A 19,660-nucleotide genomic window follows, 5' to 3' on the forward strand; every position below is an offset into this window, starting at 1 on the left:
ATAGGAGCATAGTATGAGCTTAGTCCGCATTATCTAGCTCATTGAGGTCACCTATGAAGTCCAGGAAGCAAGCCAAGTTTTTCTTTCGGAAAGTATCCCTCTTCCTAGCAGCTCTTGAATGTTTGACGTGCTTTCCGATAACTAGAAGTGTCTCACAACTTGTGTGCGTCATTTACCATGTGTGTTCTTTCATAGTGCCTACTGCATTTATCCACATTTGAACACATCTCTTTAACGCTACCTATACACTTTTTTTTTCTTTTTGTAGCCTTCTTCTATTGCTTGTGAAAAAATGCTGTGAATTTCACGTATTTTAGTGGCTTTTTTAGTTTTTAAAAATTCAAGACTTTTAACATGTTTTTTTCCTGTGCAAAAGCCCATAGGAAACATCCCATCGTCTTATAATTAGAGCATGTTGGATAAAAAGATACCTAGAAAGGCATCAATACATCAGTAAACGCCACAAAAAAAGTTCACAATATTTGCGTTTTATCAGTTTTGTTTTGATTCCCCGCTAATATCTGGACACACAATTTTTTGCCATAGAAAATACACTTACACTGTATTTTTTATTTCTTGAAAACGCTGTGTGTGAAGGCACCAAAAAGAATGTATTATCTGTTATAGAGATTTAGCAACACTGGTGGAGAGGAAAAGTGGCGCAGCTTCCACCAGGAGATCGGCAATCTGATTTATTTCTCTGGTTGGTCTCATTTTTCCCCCCAATGTATTAAGGTGGATTTGTTATTAGATTTCACAACACAAACTTACCGTAATTAGACCTGATTAGCCTGACATGCTTAGTTTGCAAATCCACATTCAAAATAAAAAAGGAGGAGAATAAGGAGCATACCGTAGGAAATGTATAAACAAATCTTTATTAATATATAAAAGTTAAAATTACAATCAGTAGTGCGTCATAATACATAAGTTCCAGTAAAAGACAGAACAGAGACTATCACTCCAATGTACCCCAAATAGTACTGCAAAAGGAGACCCCAAAACAGGGGGAAAAGCACATAATGTACTCCCCATGAACAATGTAAGAGCAGGTAAGCCCAGAGTAAAGGGATAAATATAGTCTGCCTGTCACATAACTGAGCCCAAGGGAAATACACACCTGTCTAGGTCAATATCTCCATAATAAGAGGTGGGCTTAACAGCAAGGGGTGCAGAGGAGGGACACAGCCGGAGAGAAGACTCCCGACGCGCGTTTCGCGGCTCTGCCACGCCGCTTTCTCAAGGGGATATAAGTGTAGCTCAACCAGGACCTTCTAATAACCCCCAGTGAACCCAGTCACATGTGTACAATTGTCCAATGGCGGTGGCGCAAGCGGCGCATGCGCACTGCGACGGCCGGGTCAGAGAATGGAGGCAGGGCTTCAAGCCTGGTGCGCACGCGCCAGGAGGAAGTCCCAGAGCGAGCATACCAAGCAGTTGAGACGCCCGCCCACACGCCCGAGCCAGCCATACACAGCGCAATGCGCACTGCCACCAATGGTAACAAACTGTCACAGATGTGGTGCCCACAAAAAGATAAAAAAGGAACAAAGCCCCTAATGCACGATTTTTAGCACTACGAGGGGGCACAATGCATCGCTATTATAGAAGATTATATAAAAGCGCAGGTCTATTCACACACGATTTGTGGCTCTGCAAGGGGGCACAGTGCACCGCTATTATAGCAGATTATATAGAGACACAGGTCAGTTCACACATATGAATATAAATATAAGGACAGCGCATTCTTGGTACATGGTGTGTGTCCATATTTGCAGGCAACGTGAGTGCAGGTCGATTGAGTCAACACGGAAGGCAAAAAGGAGGCCCATAAGAAACATTACTGATTATGAAAGAACAAAACAACCAATTAAAAACATATTAAAAACAAAACAATAAATCCGGACAGAAATGGTGGTATACAACAAATTGGAGGAATGAGAGGACAGGAAAACAGACCAAGGGGTTAATAATCAAACTATAAATATGAGGCAAAGCTCAAGGATTCGTTGAGACCTCGAGGGGTCAAAGTATCCAACAGGACGATCCACTTAGTTTCAATCTGGGCCAGGCGTTTTTTATCATTGCCCCCTCTAATACCCAGATGGAGTGCATCTATCCCCCTAACAGAGTAACCTCCCATCACAATTGTGGTGTGACTTAAAGTGACGGGGATTGTCTTTAATTCCAACGTGGTGGGGGCTGTCCTGGCCGCGCCAATGTCCCGCACGTGCTCACGTACGCGAACACGAAGTTCACGGGTAGTAAGACCTACATATACCTTGGGACACGGGCAAGTAGCGTAATAGATCACATTAGTATGCCCACATGTTATGCGTTGTCTTATTTGAAATTCTTTCGATCCGTCACTAGAAGTGAAGTTCGAGCAGTGCAGAACATTGGCGCAGGCAAGACAGCGCCCACACGGTATGGAACCCGGACGGGGTCCAATCGTACCGAAAATATTGGTTGGAGCAGAAATGTTTACCAACATGTCTCCCAAGTTCTTACACCTTTTAGAGGTCATGAGGGGAAGGCTACCAAGGGTGGCACGAAGAGAGGGTTCTGTTTGGAGGACAGCCCAATGTTTTTTAAGAATAGAGTGCATGCTCTCACATTCGTGGTTGTAGGTAGAAATAAACCTAATGGGTGCATTCCCATCAACAGCACGACGTCGCTTAGTAGAGTGTAATAGATGATCACGGGGGGGGAGTTCTGGCCCGATTGTATCCGGCCTTAACCGATCTGCGGCTGTAGCCACGAGCCAGAAACCTCTGTTTTAGGTCACCAGCCCGTGATTCAAAATTTGCCTCAGAGGAGCAGATGCGCCGCATCCTGAGGAACTGTCCGAACGGGACGGCCCTAATTGTGGCTGGATAATGAGCGGAGGTGGCGTGCAATAAAGAATTTACAGAGGTGGGCTTCCTGAACACATCCGTCTGGATGCGCCGGTCAGAATCAACCTCCAGGCGAACATCCAGGAAGTCAACTGTAACCGCATTAGATGTGTACGTAAGTTTTATATTGCAGGCATTGTCATAAGACCCCTCATAAACTCCTCGAGCTGGCCGACGGATCCCCCCCACAAAAACAGAATGTCGTCGATATAGCGGTACCAGCACAGCACATGGGCAGCAGACGGTGGGCCCCCTTCGCCAAAAATGTCCCTCTCCCAGGCGCCAAGGAAGAGGTTGGCGTACGAGGGCGCATACATGCTTCTGCAGATAGAAATTGTCTTTGAAGACAAAAAAGTTGTGGGTGAGGATATAGTCAACCAGCTCGAGGATCAGCTCACGCAAGGGGCCGTCCAGGTCGGAGGTCCCCAGGAAGCGGCGAACAGCATCTAATCCCTGGGAGTGATGGATGCTGGTATACAAACTCTCGACGTCGGCTGTGACGAGAATGGTGTCATCGTCCACAAGGATGCCATCAACCCTCGACAGGACATCCGTGGTGTCTCTCACGTATGAGGGTAAGGTCTCTACCAAGGGCTTAAGTTAGTAGTCAATAAATTGACAATGGGATCACAGATCCCGTCAATCCCCGACACGATGGGGTGCCCTGGAGGGTCAAGGGCATCCTTGTGGACTTTAGGTAATAAATAAAAAGTTGGAACCCTAGGCGATTTGACCATCAGTCCATCGAATACCTGTTGAGTGATGGTGTTGGCCTCAAGGGCTCTAATAAGGATGCCTTGTAATTCCCGCAAGTAAGGGACCGTGGGATTGGAGGACAGCCTGAGGTATGTGTCTACATCTCTAAGTTGGTGGAAAGCTTCCCGCTCATACGTCACGCAGGGCCAGACCACCACATTCCCCCCCTTGTCCGCTGGTTTGTAAACTACGTCATTGAGAGATTGTAGTTGATTAATGGCTTGACGCTGTTTCAATGTCAGGTTATCATATCTCCGCCGGGAGGAAAGTTTTAAAATCCTCGCTTACTAATTTAGTAAAGATTTCTATTGCCGGTGAAAGGGACAAAAGGGGGAACCTGGTAGATCTCGGTCGAGCGGAAGGGGGGAACTTACTTATAGTAGGTGTATATTGTTCCTGAAGCAAGTCCTCCAAATCACGGAGTGTTTGTCTCTCCATGTCACTCATCTCCTCAACGGTATCTCTTTTGGTGTGAAGCTTCTTAAGAATTACCTTGTGGGAGAACAAGTGAAGGTCCATTAGCGCTGCAAAATATTTAAAGGCGTTACATAGTTATTAAGGTTGAAGGAAGACTATAAGTCCATCTAGTTCAACTCATAGCCTAACCCAACATGCCCTAATATGTTGATCCAGAGGAAGGCAAAAAAAAACCATGTGGCAAAGAGTAAGCTCCACATTGGGGAAAAAAATTCCTTCCCGACTCCACATACGGCAATCAGACTAGTTCCCTGGTTCAACGCCCTATCGAGGAATCTAGTGTATATACCCTGTAACATTATACTTTTCCAGAAAGGTATCCAGTCTCCTCTTAAATTTAAGTAATGAATCATTCATTACAACATCATACGGCAGAGAGTTCCATAGTCTCACTGCTCTTACAGTAAAGAATCTGCGTCTGTTATTATGCTTAAACCTTTTTTCCTCCAAACGCAGAGGATGCCCCCTTGTCCCTGTTTCAGGTCTATGATTAAAAAGATCATCAGAAAGGTCTTTGTACTGTCCCCTCATATATTTATACATTAAAATAAGATCACCCCTTAGTCTTCGTTTTTCCAAACTAAATAGCCCCAAGTGTAATAACCTATCTTGGTATTGCAGACCCCCCAGTCCTCTAATAACCTTGGTCGCTCTTCTCTACACCCGCTCTAGTTCAGCTATGTCTTTCTTATACACCCCACTCTAGTTCAGCTATGTCTAATACACCGGAGACCAGAACTGTGCACAGTATTCTAAGTGTGGTCGAACTAGTGACTTGTATAGAGGTAAAATTATGTTCTCCTCATGAGCATCTATGCCTCTTTTAATGCATCCCATTATTTTATTTGCCTTTGTAGCAGCTGCCTGACACTGGCCACTGAATGTGAGTTTGTCATCCACCCATACACCCAGGTCTTTTTCATTGAAGGTTTTGCCCAGAGTTTTAGAATTAAGCACGTAGTTATAGATCTTATTACTTCTACCCAAGTGCATGACCTTACATTTATCCCCATTAAAGCTCATTTGCCATTTATCAGCCCAAGCTTCTAGTTTACATAAATCATCCTGTAATATAAAATTGTCCTCTGTATTGATTACCCTGCAGAGTTTAGTGTCATCTGCAAATATTGAAATTCTACTCTGAATGCCCCCTACAAGGTCATTAATAAATGTTAAAAAGAAGAGGGCCCAATACTGACCCCTGTGGTACCCCACTGCTAACCGCTACCCAGTCCGAGTGTGCTCCATTAATAACCACCCTTTGTTTCCTATCCCTGAGCCAGCTCTCAACCCACTTGCACATATTTTCCCCTATCCCCATTATTCTAATTTTATGTATCACCCTTTTGTGTGGCACCGTATCAAAAGCTTTTGAAAAGTCCATATACACTACATCCACTGGGTTCCCTTGGTCCAATCCGGAATTTACCTCTTCATAGAAACTGATCAAATTAGTCTGGCATGAACGGTCCCTAGTAAACCCGTGCTGATACTGGGTCATGAGGTTATTCCTCTTCAGATACTCCAGTATATCATCCCCTAGAATGCCCTCCAGGATTTTACCCACAGTAGAGGTTAAGCTTACTGGCCTATAATTTCCGAGTTCAGTTTTTGTCCCCTTTTTGAATATTGGCACCACATTTGCTATACGCCAGTCCTGTGGTACAGACCCTGTTATTATGGAGTCTTTAAAGATTAAAAATAATGGTCTATCAATGACTGTACTTAATTCCTGCAGTACTCGAGGGTGTATCCCATCCGGGCCCGGAGATTTGTCAATTTTAGTGATTTTTAGACGCCGCCGCACTTCCTGCTGGGTTAAGCAGGTGACATTTAATTAGGAATTTATATCACTAGTCATTTTGTCTGCCATGGGATTTTCTTGTGTAAATACTGATGAAAAAGTCATTTAGCATATTGGCTTTTTCCTCATCCTCATCCACCATTTCACCCAGACTATTTTTAAGGGGGCCAACACTATCATTTTTTAGTTTCTTACTATTTATGTAGTTAAAGAATATTTTAGGATTATTTTTACTCTCTCTGGCAATGAGTCTCTCTGTCTCAATCTTTGCTGCCTTGATTTGCTTTTTACAGAATTTTTTAAAATGCCTCCTCACTACCTACTTCCTTTAATTCTCTAAATGCTTTCTTTTTGTCACTTATTGTGCCCCTTACAGCTCTATTTAGCCATATTGGTTTCCTCCTATTTCTAGTATGTTTATTCCCATACGGTATATACTGTGCACAGGTCCTATCCAGGATGTTAATAAACGTCTCCCATTTTCTTTGTGTATTTTTATGTCTCAGGATATCGTCCCAGTTAATTGCACCAAGATCCTCTCTCATCCGTTGGAAATTTGCCCTCCTGAAGTTTAGTGTCCTCTATCACCCATCTTTTTAAAGGATACATGAAAACTTATTATTTTGTGATCGCTATTTCCCAAGTGACCCCCAACCCTTATATTTGATAGCAGTGCCCTCCTTCTTGTTGGGTCCTGAACCAGTTGTGAAAGGTAATTGTCTCTCATAGTTGTCAAAAACCGATTACCTTTGCTGGAACTGCAGATTTCCGTTCTCCAATCTATTTCATGGTAGTTGAAGTCCCCCATAATAATGACTTCCCCTTGAGTTGCAGCTTCATCTACTTGCTTTACGAGGATATTCTCCATTGCTTCCATTATTTTTGGAGATTTATAACAAACCCCTAACAGTAATTTATTATTTTTCCCCCCTCCCCTTATCTCCACCCACAAGGATTCTACATTTTCATTAAATTCACCTATAATATCACGCAGGATGGGTTTTAAGGATCATTTTACATATAGACATACACCTCCCCCTCGCCTTTCCATTCGGTCATTTCTGAACAGACTATAGCCCTGCAAGTTAACAGCCCAGTCATGGCTCTCATCCAGCCACGTTTCAGATATCCCCACCATGTCATAATTATGCTCCAACAACATTAATTCTAATTCGTCCATTTTGTTGGCGAGGCTTCTGGCATTAGTATACATGCACTTGATGTTCCTCTCTGTACCTCTATTCTTTCTTAAATTATTAACTGTTCTAACCCCACCCCCCCATGCCACCGCCACCCCCAACTTCCTTATTTGTGCCCAGGTCTCTATCTGCACTATCTTCCCCTCCTATAAAATGAATACCCTCCCCCCAATTCCTAGTTTAAACACTCCTCCAACCTTCTAGCCATTTTCTCCCCCAGCACAGCTGCACCTTCCCCATTGAGATGCAGCCCATTAGTGGGAGAGAAGGTCAAACCCCTGCTTAAAACATCCAACTGATCCTCCGTAAGGGTATGTGCTGAAAGATTGAGCACCTGTATGCCCCCCTGTGTACCCACCTGGGCAGCCTTTCCACCCGTTGTTTTATTTTTGGTATATTGCCTCGTGGTCATTCGTTTGTTAGTGGGTCCAGAGGTGGATGGAATCCCAGATTGGGGCATGGCACCAATATCCTCGTCGCCCATAGATCTATTGGAGCGTGTAGAGGTAGATCTAGATCTGGAGTAATTAGTATTCCTTGATTTAGCCCGGGATCGTCCAGATGGGTTTTGCCACCTGTATACCCTGGATTCAAAATGTCTAATACTTTGTATGACAGTTTTACTCCATCTCTGCTCACCTAGCCTGATTGACAGCTCCTCAGTGTCCCTCATCCCTGCTGAGATCTTGCACTGCTCAGTACAAGCTGCAGCTGTCAGTCGTGCTGCTGGTTTGGCAGTGAAGAGCTATTTATTTCTACAGCTAGACTCCTAAAATGCTCATCTTAATATCAGGATTATACAACCATTCTGACACGGGTTTACAAAGTACAATAGCCTCATCAGGTTCTAAGGGACCTAATTAATAAGGTCCACAGTTTGTATTGTGAAATCTGGGGACTGAATGTAAGACTTCTCCCCTTCTCTATTGTAAGTGAAATCTCAGAAATGATAGTGAAACCAACCACAGTATGCCAGTGATCAAAAATTGTTCTTTGTGCTTTTTTTTGCATTTGTTTGTTAATAAGATTTATTGAGAGTCGCTAAGAGACTTGTTGCTTATATCTGCAGAGCCAGACAGTGTAAAAAAATGTATGCATATATTGACATGTCACACGAGATTGACGCTATGGACAAATTGTCACAGCACCAGGCTGAAGCCTACTGTCAGTACAGGAGGCAGGGCCACAGGAAAAACTTGGATGTATTAGATGACCGTACAGAAAACACTTTAGTTTTCTTGGGTTACAGAAACTCCTGGCAAATTACAGCCGTAGAGGGACGTATTGCATTTTTTACTGGAATTTCTACTGGAACATTTATAGTATTTCCTATAAGCATGTATTTACAAGCGCACTATTGAAAATATTTCACGTTAGCTTCTATTCACGCTGTCATTTGGCTCTACATTATTGTGTTGTCATTTTTATTTTTTCAAAAGTCAGATGGATTCCATTAAAGAGGGAGATTCTTTCAGAAAATTCTGATCCCCAGGTGCAGTCTGTCATTAAAATAAAAAAAAAATCCTCTCTACTCCCCCTGTCCACCGGTACGAACCTTCCGCTGCTCCCAGTGGCTGATACTGAGTGCGGTGCTGATGTCACAGTGATCACACAGCAGCTAATCACTGACTTCTATCGCTGTGCCCATGTAGATGGAACGCTGCCAACATGTCAACACAGTAGCCAATCTCAGAAACCAGAAGTAGTGGTGCAAACTTGAAAGGGTCAACACAGTTTAAAGCAATTGTTCAACCCCACACTTTATTGACAGCTTACATTGGTTTAAAGTAACAAAAGATGCTTCCCATGTTCTCTGACTGTTTTTGTACACCGTTCTTCAGCAATGACATGTGACCACTGCAGCCAGTCACTTGCCAGAAAGTCTTGTGACCTCATAGCAAGTCAACGGTTGCAAGTGCTGTAACATTATTAAAAAAGCCAAGTAAACAGACTGACTGGGAAACCAGAGGAGCATTGGCACAAGAAAAGCAGTCGAAATGGAGAACAACAATGTGGAGGTAACAGAGGAAGGTAACTCCACCATTTACAGATTACAGTGGACGGTAACTCCGCCATTTACAGATTGCAGTGGACCGTAACTCCACCATTTACAGATTACAGTGGACGGTAACTCCGCCATTTACAGATTACAGTGGACGGTAACTCCGCCATTTACAGATTACAGTGGACGGTAACTCTGCCATTTACAGATTACAGTAGAGGGTAACTCCGCCATTTACAGTGGACGGTAACTCCACCATTTACAGTTTACAGTGGACGGTAACCACCATTTACAGTTTACAGTGGACGGTAACCACCATTTACAGATTACAGTGGACGGTAACTCCACCATTTACAGATTACAGTACAAGGTAACTCCACCATTTACAGATTACAGTAGAGGGTAACTCCGCCATTTACAGATTACAGTGGACAGTAACTCCACCATTTACAGATTACAGTAGAAGGTAACTCCACCATTTACAGATTACGGTGGACGGTAACTCCACCATTTACAGATTACGGTGGAAGGTAACTCCACCATTTACAGATTACAGTAAAAGGTAACTCCACCATTTACAGATTACGGTGGAAGGTAACTCCACCATTTACAGATTACGGTGGAAGGTAACGTCACCATTTACAGACTACAGTAGAAGGTAACTCCACCATTTACAGATTACGGTGGACGGTAACTCCACCATTTACAGATTACAGTAGAAGGTAACTCCACCATTTACAGATTACGGTGGAAGGTAACTCCACCATTTACGGTAGCTGATGTTCTTCCCCTTCATTCACAACATATCTGCACTAATCAGAGCATGCTCATTACATACTGGTGTCTGTAAGTAGGATCTCCATCACTCTATAATTATAATTGTTGTGTGATTTTCCTAACAGAACAGGTATTGGGCCTAGCGGCTAGTGTGAGAATCGCAGTGTTTCAAAACTTTTGGAAATAAAGAATATAACATAAACAAGAGATACACTTTAAGGCAATAGAAACAGTGAAAAAAGTGAGCTCCGTTAGGGTATGTGCACACGTTGCAGATTTGGCTGCGGATCCGCAGCGGTTTACAGTACCATGTAAACCTATGGAAACCAAATCCGCAGTGCACATGCTGCGGAAAATACAGCGTGGAAATGCTGCGGTTTATTTTCTGCAGCATGTCAATTCTTTGTGCGTATTCTGCAGCGTTTTACACCTGCTCCATTATTGGAATCCGCAGGTGTAAAAACACATGTGAAAACCGCACAAAAACCCGTGGTAAATCCGCAGGTAAAACGCAGGGCGTTTTATCTGCGGATTTTTCAGAATCTGCGTGGAAAAATCTGGACACGAATCCGCAATGTGTGCACATACCCTTATACTGCATGAAAATCAGTATTCACAGAAATATAAAAAAAATCCAATTATTTTCAAGAGTGGCATCTCCTTCAGATTTTTGCATATCTCTGCATTATTCGCAGTCAGTCAAGTTTACTCAGCCTTCTTCATTGGTGCACTGCTCATGCCCAGGGTACAGAGATGACACAGGGCAGCCGTTACCCCCGACTCTGTGTCCTAGGTCGCCACTGCCCCCTGTCTTTGCCCAATGTGCCAATGAAGCCTGGGTGTGTACCTTGTGATTTTAAATTATAGGTCATTTTCTGATTATACATTCCTTTTTGTTAGTGGGCAATGCTTTGTAATACATTTATGGACAGTTAGTGCTTTAGGCAATAAGGACTTTTGACATGTATCAGTGTGATAAGGTGTCCATGGGTGGATGCTCTGATTTCCAAAACTGCAGCAAGAACTGTATTACATGAAATGAAATCCTGCAGCTGATGTATGGGGCTTGATCAATCTAGTTGGCCTCCTTGCTGTTTGTCATCCTGGTTGCACGGAGTCTACATGTGTGCCCAGTTAATGACTCTCCACTCTTAGATATCAGAAAAGGAGATGCCCTAGTTGGCACCTATTTGTTCTCATAGGGCATGTAGAGATGGAGATGGAGAGGACTTAAACTGTATTGCACCATTGTTCGCCTCTTTAAAGGTTCCCCACCTGGAGAATCTGAAGTGGTATGGCAATGATAGTACAATAAGAAGCCTCCTGCTTGGTAGTAATCCAGTATGTCAATGCTGCAAGATCAAACTTTGAAGCCATATGCAAAATAGCCTGGCAGTGCCTTGGGTGTGTATCAATGTCCTCTTAAAGAAGCCCTCCCGTGACGATTAAAGAATCTGCAACCATATATAATAAATTATAGTGTGTGTGTGTTACTAGCCTCCCACCTTCTCGGCGCCGTTCTGCTCCTCTATTCAGTGCCGCCACATTTCTTCAGATGCTGCGCTCCACGTGACCCAGAAGTGGCTTTTCCAATGTAAATTGTGTAAGAGCGGTGAAGTCATGGAGAAGATGAGCAGAACTTCCCTGCACCCTGGAGAAGGCAGTAGGGGAGTATGTTACTACACACACTATTTGTGTACATACGGGGCTTTTTTTTCTTTTTAAGTGCCAATCGGCACACCCCAATTCACTTCCGGGCTAATTTGCTGGTGTCTTCAAAGCTCGATTTCTCAGGAACCTTTTACTATTGTACAAACTTCAGATCCACACCATTTGTTTCTGTAGTTAAAGCTTATGTACATACAGAAGGTTTGTTTTTTTCTTTTTAGATTTTTGCAATGGGCTGACATGCACTTCAAATAAATAATGCCTGAAAAATCACGTGAAAGATTCTTCCAAGTCCATTTCTAAATGACTTTGTTGTTTATATGTTCCTCTGACCCCACATACCACTTTCTGACTCCGGTGTCCTTGCTGTGGAATATGTAGGGTTTCTATTCCCCGTACTTGTTTCTTAGCGGAATTCTGCGGTAGAATGATGTAGGTTTGGTTGTGAAGGCCGGAGAGTGAAGTGAATCTATGTGTTAGTGAGTTAAATTCGCTTTTTGTGCAGACATTTTCTTTATGCCAGTTTTGTACTTAGGAAGTGCAAGTGACCTTTTTCTGTGTAAGCCTAATGAATTTATCCTATGTTTTAGGAAACCCAGCGCTTAATGGCAGAGCCAGTTCCTGGGATAAAAGCTGAGGCAGATGACTGCAATGCACGATACTTCCATGTTGTAATTGCGGGTCCACAAGATTCACCTTTTGAAGGAGGGACATTTAAACTTGAATTATTCCTTCCTGAAGAATACCCAATGGCAGCTCCTAAAGTACGCTTCATGACCAAAATCTATCACCCCAATGTAGACAAGCTGGGCAGGATATGTTTAGATATCTTGAAAGGTAAGACTTCTAATTGGGATCTCACAGCAGCAGAATTTCTAAGGCATTGTTACTGTAAGAGTAAGATCTAACAATCACTTTTTATTTATTTAGTTATTTTTGCGCCAGCATAATGACTTCTGGTTATAGCCAAAGTGTTACAATTGGACCCCATCGACCGCCTCTTTTCAGCACTCTATCCTATTTACTCAGTGGTTGGGTTGGTGCAAATCGATTTTCAGCCACATCCATTATCTGGCCGTTGGATGTGAACACTGAAAACCACCTCCTATCGGATGGCATCCCCGGGTTTTCTTTTAATTAGCCAGCGTGGAGTTGATGTCACATATGTCATGCTGCAGCGATATCACCGCACTAGGTCAGCTAATCAAAAGAAGAGTCACAGATTCGATCAAGAAAGAGGCGGCTCTCAGGGCTCCTGGCCAATGGCTAGATTAATGACCTGCATTGCCTCTGACGTGTTTTTAGTGTTTTTACTCATTTTTAAATCTTTATTGGGATGTGGAATGCAGGAGATATATATTGCACATGGAGAAATAAGGACACGTGATATTCCGAATATTATTGTGTGCAATCTGGTGAGCATTATTTGTAAGCCCCGGGACTAGATTGATTGATTGATTGAAGCAAATCAAAAGCTACGCTGAACGTTTTAGGCAGGAGCAAAAGCCATTGATAGTGCTCCACACACCGTCCAGGAACAAGGGATGAAGCCTATGGTGTCCAGATGGTAAAGGGACCCAATTCTAATTACATGTGACTATAAATGAATAAGGTTAGGTTCACATCTGCATTAGTGGGCAGAATTCATAACCCTTATGTGAGCTGAACCGCACTGCTTTTTTTCTTCTCTTTAATAACAAAATATGGGAACCTATATGGTGAGGAAGTTGGTGCAGATGACCACCAAGAATGGTATGCCCTTGCCTCACTTCCTATAATTGTAGAACGAGAGTCATAAACTTCGGGCTCGGCCTGCCACCTACTAGTCTAATCTATGTGGGCTAGCTTTAGTTTAGATACGGATAGGGATGTAGTGGAACTAGTCTAGCCCAAAGTTTCACAGAACCCTGTTCCAGTGGCCACAGATTAATTGGCAATCCATGGTCACTGTACCCGAGCATTGCTAATCTCATACTACCTTCAACGTTCCCTGCGCCTTTTCTGAATAGTAGCTCTCTTACTGCGACGTAATGATACCACAGAAGCCTAACAATCATGAGTGGCGCTGGGAATGTCACATGTAGTAGGTGGCTCTCAGTGCTCTGGTCCAGCAGCCCTGTAATACCAACGTGGCCACTCATTTACTGTCTGCAAATCTTCATTTTTTTACCCAGATTTGTGTGTAATGTTTCTTATGAGGGGTAATTCTTTGGCAGCGATGTCTTCCAATATAGCAATGAAGTGTTTTCTGTTATGGCACGTCCGCATGAATGTGTAATGGACAGAAAGCAGAAATGGCGGACCCTTATTACTGCACGCTAACCCCAAGTGTGCACATGTCCATTACATCGAGCCAGTTTAGATATAAAAAGGTGTCACGGAGAAGCACGATAAGGCCAGGTTCCCATTGCGTTAATGGGAATGCGCTAAGGCTACGTTCAGACTAGCGTTGTGCGCCGCTGCGTCGGCGACAAAACGCACGCAAAAACGCTGCATTTTGCGACGCGTGTGTCGTTTTTTGCCGAAAATCGGACGCAAAAAAAATGCAACTTGTTGCGTTTTCTTGGTCCGACGCTTGCGGCAAAAAAGACGCATGCGTCGCAAAACGCAACAAACAAAAACGCATGCGTCCCCCATGTTAAACATAGGGGCGCATGACGCGTGCGTCGCCGCTGCGTCGCCCGACGCTAACCCGACACACACTAGCACAACGCTAGTCTGAACGTAGCCTAACGGACAGCGTTGCACGGCGAATGGGAACGCGCCATGTTCGGCACGCGCTAGTGACGCGCCGGTGTTTCCTGGCGCGCCGCGGACGCTGCTTGCAGCGTCCGAGGCATGCCCGCGGTCCGTTCCCCGCTCTCGCAGATCGGGGATCTGCGAGAACGGGGACGTTACCGCAACCCCGGAATGCAGCCCCGTTAAAAACATTGCGTTAGCGCAATCCGCTAGCGCTAAACGGATTGCACTAACGCAATGTGACCCTTACTTAAGGCTGGTGGGCATAGTGAGCCCGAGGCGGAGAGGTTAGATAAAATCACTGTCAAATTACCAAACATTAAGTTGTACTGTTACAGTGAAATGTGGCAAATTTATAAACCCCTTAGTGCAAAATAATGTACATGGTGTACTGTACAAGTACATCAGTGCTTGGGTCACCGTGTGTGGAGGAGGCTCAGGAGCAGAGCTCTCTCCATACTAGGTAGCAGGCATCTGTCTAACAGCAGTGGTCAGGGTCTATGATGTTAACCTTTAAGATGCCACTGCCCTCAGTTTCCTTTGATATGCCAATGGGTTACCATGGCGGCTGGGAGTGTGCTGAAGGTCCTAAAGACTGCCATGTTAGTATATCTATGAAGCTTAGGCAAGGGCTAAGCTTCATAAGAGACCGAGATGCTGTGGAATACTCTCCGGAGAGTATTCACTGCTGATCAGTGGGCAATATAATGCTGCAATGAAACCTGAGTTCAGGAAGCTAGATCTAATTACCTATTGGTTTGTCATTCAAAGGGGGCAGATATTTTTTAGATAACTGGGTTTTATCCATCTTCTGTGTATAAGGTTTAGGCTGTGTTCACATATTGTTTTGTTACATTATGAGTATTCCTCCAAAGTATGCAACTGTTCCACGCTTACTGGCTTAAGGTCCCTTTAGACAGGCTCATTGACAAGAACCAATATCAGTATGGTGCAGATGACTTTCCATAGCACTGTATGCTGATGGCATGTGACTGAACAGTAGGTTTCTTCAGATTTGAGTGGTATGCACATTTCAGGTTTTTAGCAAAAATAAACAAGACCCGTAAGAAATTCCTGAATGTAACTTGAACCCCTGGATGACTGCTGAAGTCATACTGGTGCCCGTCATGTGCTGTCTTCATTGAATGTCAGTGTTTTTCCTCCCTGTCTCTATTTTCTACTGTAAAACTGTTTGGTAAAAGGTGTTTGTCACATTGAATTGCCACGTGTTTGGATAAGACACAGAACAGTGTTGATGCCCTTTCCACCTCCTCTGTGTGCAGATAAATGGTCTCCAGCTCTGCAGATCCGTACAGTGCTTCTATCAATTCAGGCTTTGTTAAGCGCACCCAACCCTGACGATCCATTAGCAAATGATGTAGCTGAGCAGTGGAAGACGAATGAAGCCCAAGCCATAGAAACAGGTATTCTTGTTTACTAGTAACACAATATAGTCTGACACTGTGTACACAGCTAGTCATGAAGCACATACAATACTCCTCTGCATAGCATGCACGATATTGCCCACTCCTTTCACACTTAAGACGAAAAATGTTTGAAAATGCACCAAGTTCTCCCTGATTAGTGTCTTGTAAATCTATTCATATTTAATCAGCGACACTTTTTAACCCCATCAGAAGATTAAAGAGGACCTTTCACCAAATGTTTTATGTTGAACTGGACATAATGATGTAATAGTGGCTACAGAGCAGAATAAACCTTTTTTTCACCCTTTCATTGCAAAGAAATTAGTAATCAAACTAGTATTAGCTAATTTCCGTGATGTGCAAGTGGGTGTCATCAGAGAGTGTTTACTGGGGGGCTGCACTTTTTTCCCTCTGTATGATGCTGCCCAATGATAAGCAGGCGGCAAAACTTGGGGGGGGGAGGGGAGAAAGGGTGACCTGCCCCCAGCGTATATTAGAATTATACTACGTCTGTGTGAGATGTATGACAGACAGCCCTGATCTCACTGCAGAACGATTACAAGTAGGGGCAGTACAGCAGAGATGACAGTGCTATGAACGAAAGAGCTGATAGGGAAGAGTTTGTAATGTGACACAGCTAAACTCGGCTGTACTGCCTCTCGACACAGAGACTGCAAGAAGATGAAAGTTCAAAGTTATCAATAATAACACTTTTATGTCTTTTGTGCTCACAGCTACTTAGAATTGCTCTGCAGTGAGATCAGGGCTGTTTGTTAGTTATGTCTCACAAAGTAGTAACTCGCTGCTTTTTATAAAGTTCATAAATCAAATTGCCCCTATTATTCAGCCGAAGTATAGATGTACCTTAATCAACAGCTACTGAGATCGTATGATGGCCCCCACAAAATAATATCCCCACAACCTCCCACACAGTATGATACTAGTATAGATCCCCCACACAGTGTTCACCTCCACAGTTCCCACACTACTCACCTAGCCCTGCTCTCCCGATGAGCTGGTCCAGTCTGTGCAGAGATATGGATTGAGGCTCCACGGGTCACAGTTTACCTAGGTCTGATCTAAAATCTAGCATGTAATTTATTTTGTTGTAAGTTGATTCGCGGATTTGCTGTTCTCGAGAGTGGTCAACAGATCGGATCTGTCCTGTTCTGCTGGCTTGCTGGATCACATGCCATACATGAAGAACATGATTGGGCTCGTTTCCAGTGTGCATGTTGCATGTACCATGCGTCTGCAATAAGAAACAGCACCTTGAGCCTTCCAAGTATGTGACATCAGTGCTGATGACCTGTCCACTGGGTATTTATTCCTATGGAGTCTAGGAGCTATAGTTTCTGGAAACATGCCTCTAAATTTCATATGAGAATAAGTGGCATATGCCAGGAGGATTAGGTGGGGTACATAACCAACAAACTTGGGAGTAAGTTATGACTCTTTCCAAACTATATCCATTTTCATAATGTTTTATGAATTTATACACTCCTGGAAAACCCTAGAAAAACATGGCAGTAACTGATACCATCTAATGGACCTTTATTGTTTTAACTTCCTAAGAGACAGCAGATCCCCCTGCAGTATATACAGAGCAATATCTGTGTGAATTGATAGCATTGTGATGAGACTGTACATTGATTTTGTCAGTTGTTGGAGATATTTTATTGCCTCCTTATTCCAGTTTTCTTACACCACCCCCAACTGATCCATTACACTGTGATGTTTTATGCCGATTGCATTAGACCTTATGTGAAATTGCAACTAATCGTCTACCTATTTTTCTCTTTGTTCCTTGCAGCCAGAGCGTGGACTAGGCTATACGCCATGAATAATCTTTAAGTTCTTCTCGATCTCCCAAGTGTGCATCAAATCTTCTGTTCTGCCAAGACTTCTTCCTTTTTTTTTTGTTTGCATTTAATGGACACAGTCTTAAAAAATAAATAAATTTAAAAAAATACAGAATAAAAAAAAAGCCCAGACATGGTCAGTCTTTGGTGATTAAATGCACAGTAGCAAATCTCATGTCTTGTCCTAATTCACTGTTGTACCGCATGAGCAGAGGCTGTAGATTATCGTTAGCATGTTCCGAAGAGGTGGCGCTACCTCCGTATCTCTCCATTTTGGCATTGTGAGTTCAGTTTAGGGCCTGTAAATGGAGATGTTTTAGGTTAGTTGCATCTTGATTTTTTTCTTTTCTCCTTTTTAATTACTGGCCACCTCCCTTTTTATTGTTCTCCTAGTTTTGTTCTGTGAATGCAGCTAACCTGAACCTAGTGTGTTTCCGATGTAGCCTGCTATTCTAGACAGTAGGCAGACAAGCTTGATTGAAGAAACAATGGCAAAATCAGGAGTCTTTTATGATCTCGGCCTGATCTTCACTAACCTACTTTCTTTTGAGTGTTAAACCTTCCAAAGCTTGTGACCATTTTGTATGGCTTGTCTTGAAAATCTGTATATCTTATGTTTTAGTAAAATATTTTTTTTGTTATTCTACTTTTGCCTTTGTACAGTTTTTCTTTTGTCAAGTTCATAAGCATTATGTGGAGAGGTCTTCTCTTTCCCAGAAATGTCAAAGATGGTTAGCAGGACAGATGAGTGGACAATGATCTCAATAACCCTCATACTTGCTGAATAGTCCTCGAATCTCGTGCTATTACAAAGTGTGATGTTTATAACCGAATGCCGTCTGCTCAAGAGGGAACTGTTAATGTGGTAATAAAGGAGCTTCTGAATCATGGCAACACAAAAGTACTGCAGAAATGCGAGACCCCCAATCCCATCCATAACGGCAAATTCTCAGGGCCAGCTCCAGACACCCTCTTCTACTGTGCTAATATATGTGTTACAATCTTAACAAATCGTAGCGGCCTTTTCCTTAGGCCAGTTTCACGCATCCTTGTTTTCTGGTCCTAGTACAGACTGTGAACTTGCCAGCCTTTATAGGTCAGTCAGGTGACCTGTGGCAAGTCCGGTGACCTAAAGCTTGTCTAAGCATCATGGTCTGTACTAGGCCAAGTTTGATGCTTCACATATATGCATCAGGACACATGGCTCAACAAAGAATACCACTGGGTCTAGTCACATTTGGGGTATAGACCGGGGCTAGACACAGACTTAACGTGTGATGCTACATTCCTGTGACCATCACAATTCAGACTACCGTCTTACTGCAAAAATATCAGTAAAAAAGGCAAGGGGTAAAAATAGTTGTTTGCATGGAATTAATTACCACAAGTGTCATTCAACAAGTTTTTCTGTAACCCTAGTGACACATAAATATATAAGGCACTATTTGAACCTCCACACCCCTTCCAGTCAGTCTGCACTATTTGGTGGGTGCTGCTCGTTTAGTTGTTATGCATCTTACAGATGCCCTAATTGAGGTGGTCCTGTCATGGTGACCCTACATGAGTGCTTCTACCAATTAGACATATGTTGCCAACATTTCGAGCGAGGCCTGCATTCTTACATGGCAAAAGGGGAGATAAAGACCATGATGCATTTACTATATTCTGAATGTGTACCATATGAATGCAAGCTGGAAAAAGAATGATCCTCGGCTATCAGTCTTCAGTCTGTACACATTAGAAGTCGGCATTTAATAGAGGTTCTGTAAATGAAGGAAAGCATTCATTACACAGGTTCTTCATGGCACATAATGCATATTCGTTACAAGTACCACATGTACAATAATTCTTTTACATAGGATATTCTCATGTCTGTGTTCCCGCAATAAGTTCAGCCCTGCCACAAAAACCTCTTTGAAGAAGATAACGCCCTAATGCAATTAATTAATGAAAGACAAAGGAACACAAATGTTAACATTTATTTAAAGGGTTGTCCACTAGTCTTAAGTGATGTACTCCCCAGTGTAAAATAGAAAAAACCATACAGTGGCG

At 43.1% G+C, this 19,660-nt stretch overlaps 1 protein-coding gene across 1 annotated transcript in view; it reads left to right on the top strand.

Moving 5' to 3' along the window:
- Nucleotides 1-18,254, top strand: part of UBE2N (ubiquitin conjugating enzyme E2 N) — a 43,318-nt gene extending 25,064 nt beyond the window's left edge. The window contains exons 2-4 of the mRNA XM_069764358.1: nucleotides 12,171-12,417; nucleotides 15,603-15,743; nucleotides 17,560-18,254. Of these exons, the coding sequence (XP_069620459.1) occupies nucleotides 12,171-12,417; nucleotides 15,603-15,743; nucleotides 17,560-17,600 (429 nt within the window). The 3' untranslated portion in view covers nucleotides 17,601-18,254. The remainder of the gene's footprint in view (nucleotides 1-12,170; nucleotides 12,418-15,602; nucleotides 15,744-17,559) is intronic.
- Nucleotides 18,255-19,660: the final 1,406 nt, after the last annotated feature.

Source organism: Ranitomeya imitator, chromosome 4, assembly GCF_032444005.1.
Source record: "Ranitomeya imitator isolate aRanImi1 chromosome 4, aRanImi1.pri, whole genome shotgun sequence".
Classification (NCBI taxonomy): domain Eukaryota; kingdom Metazoa; phylum Chordata; class Amphibia; order Anura; family Dendrobatidae; genus Ranitomeya; species Ranitomeya imitator.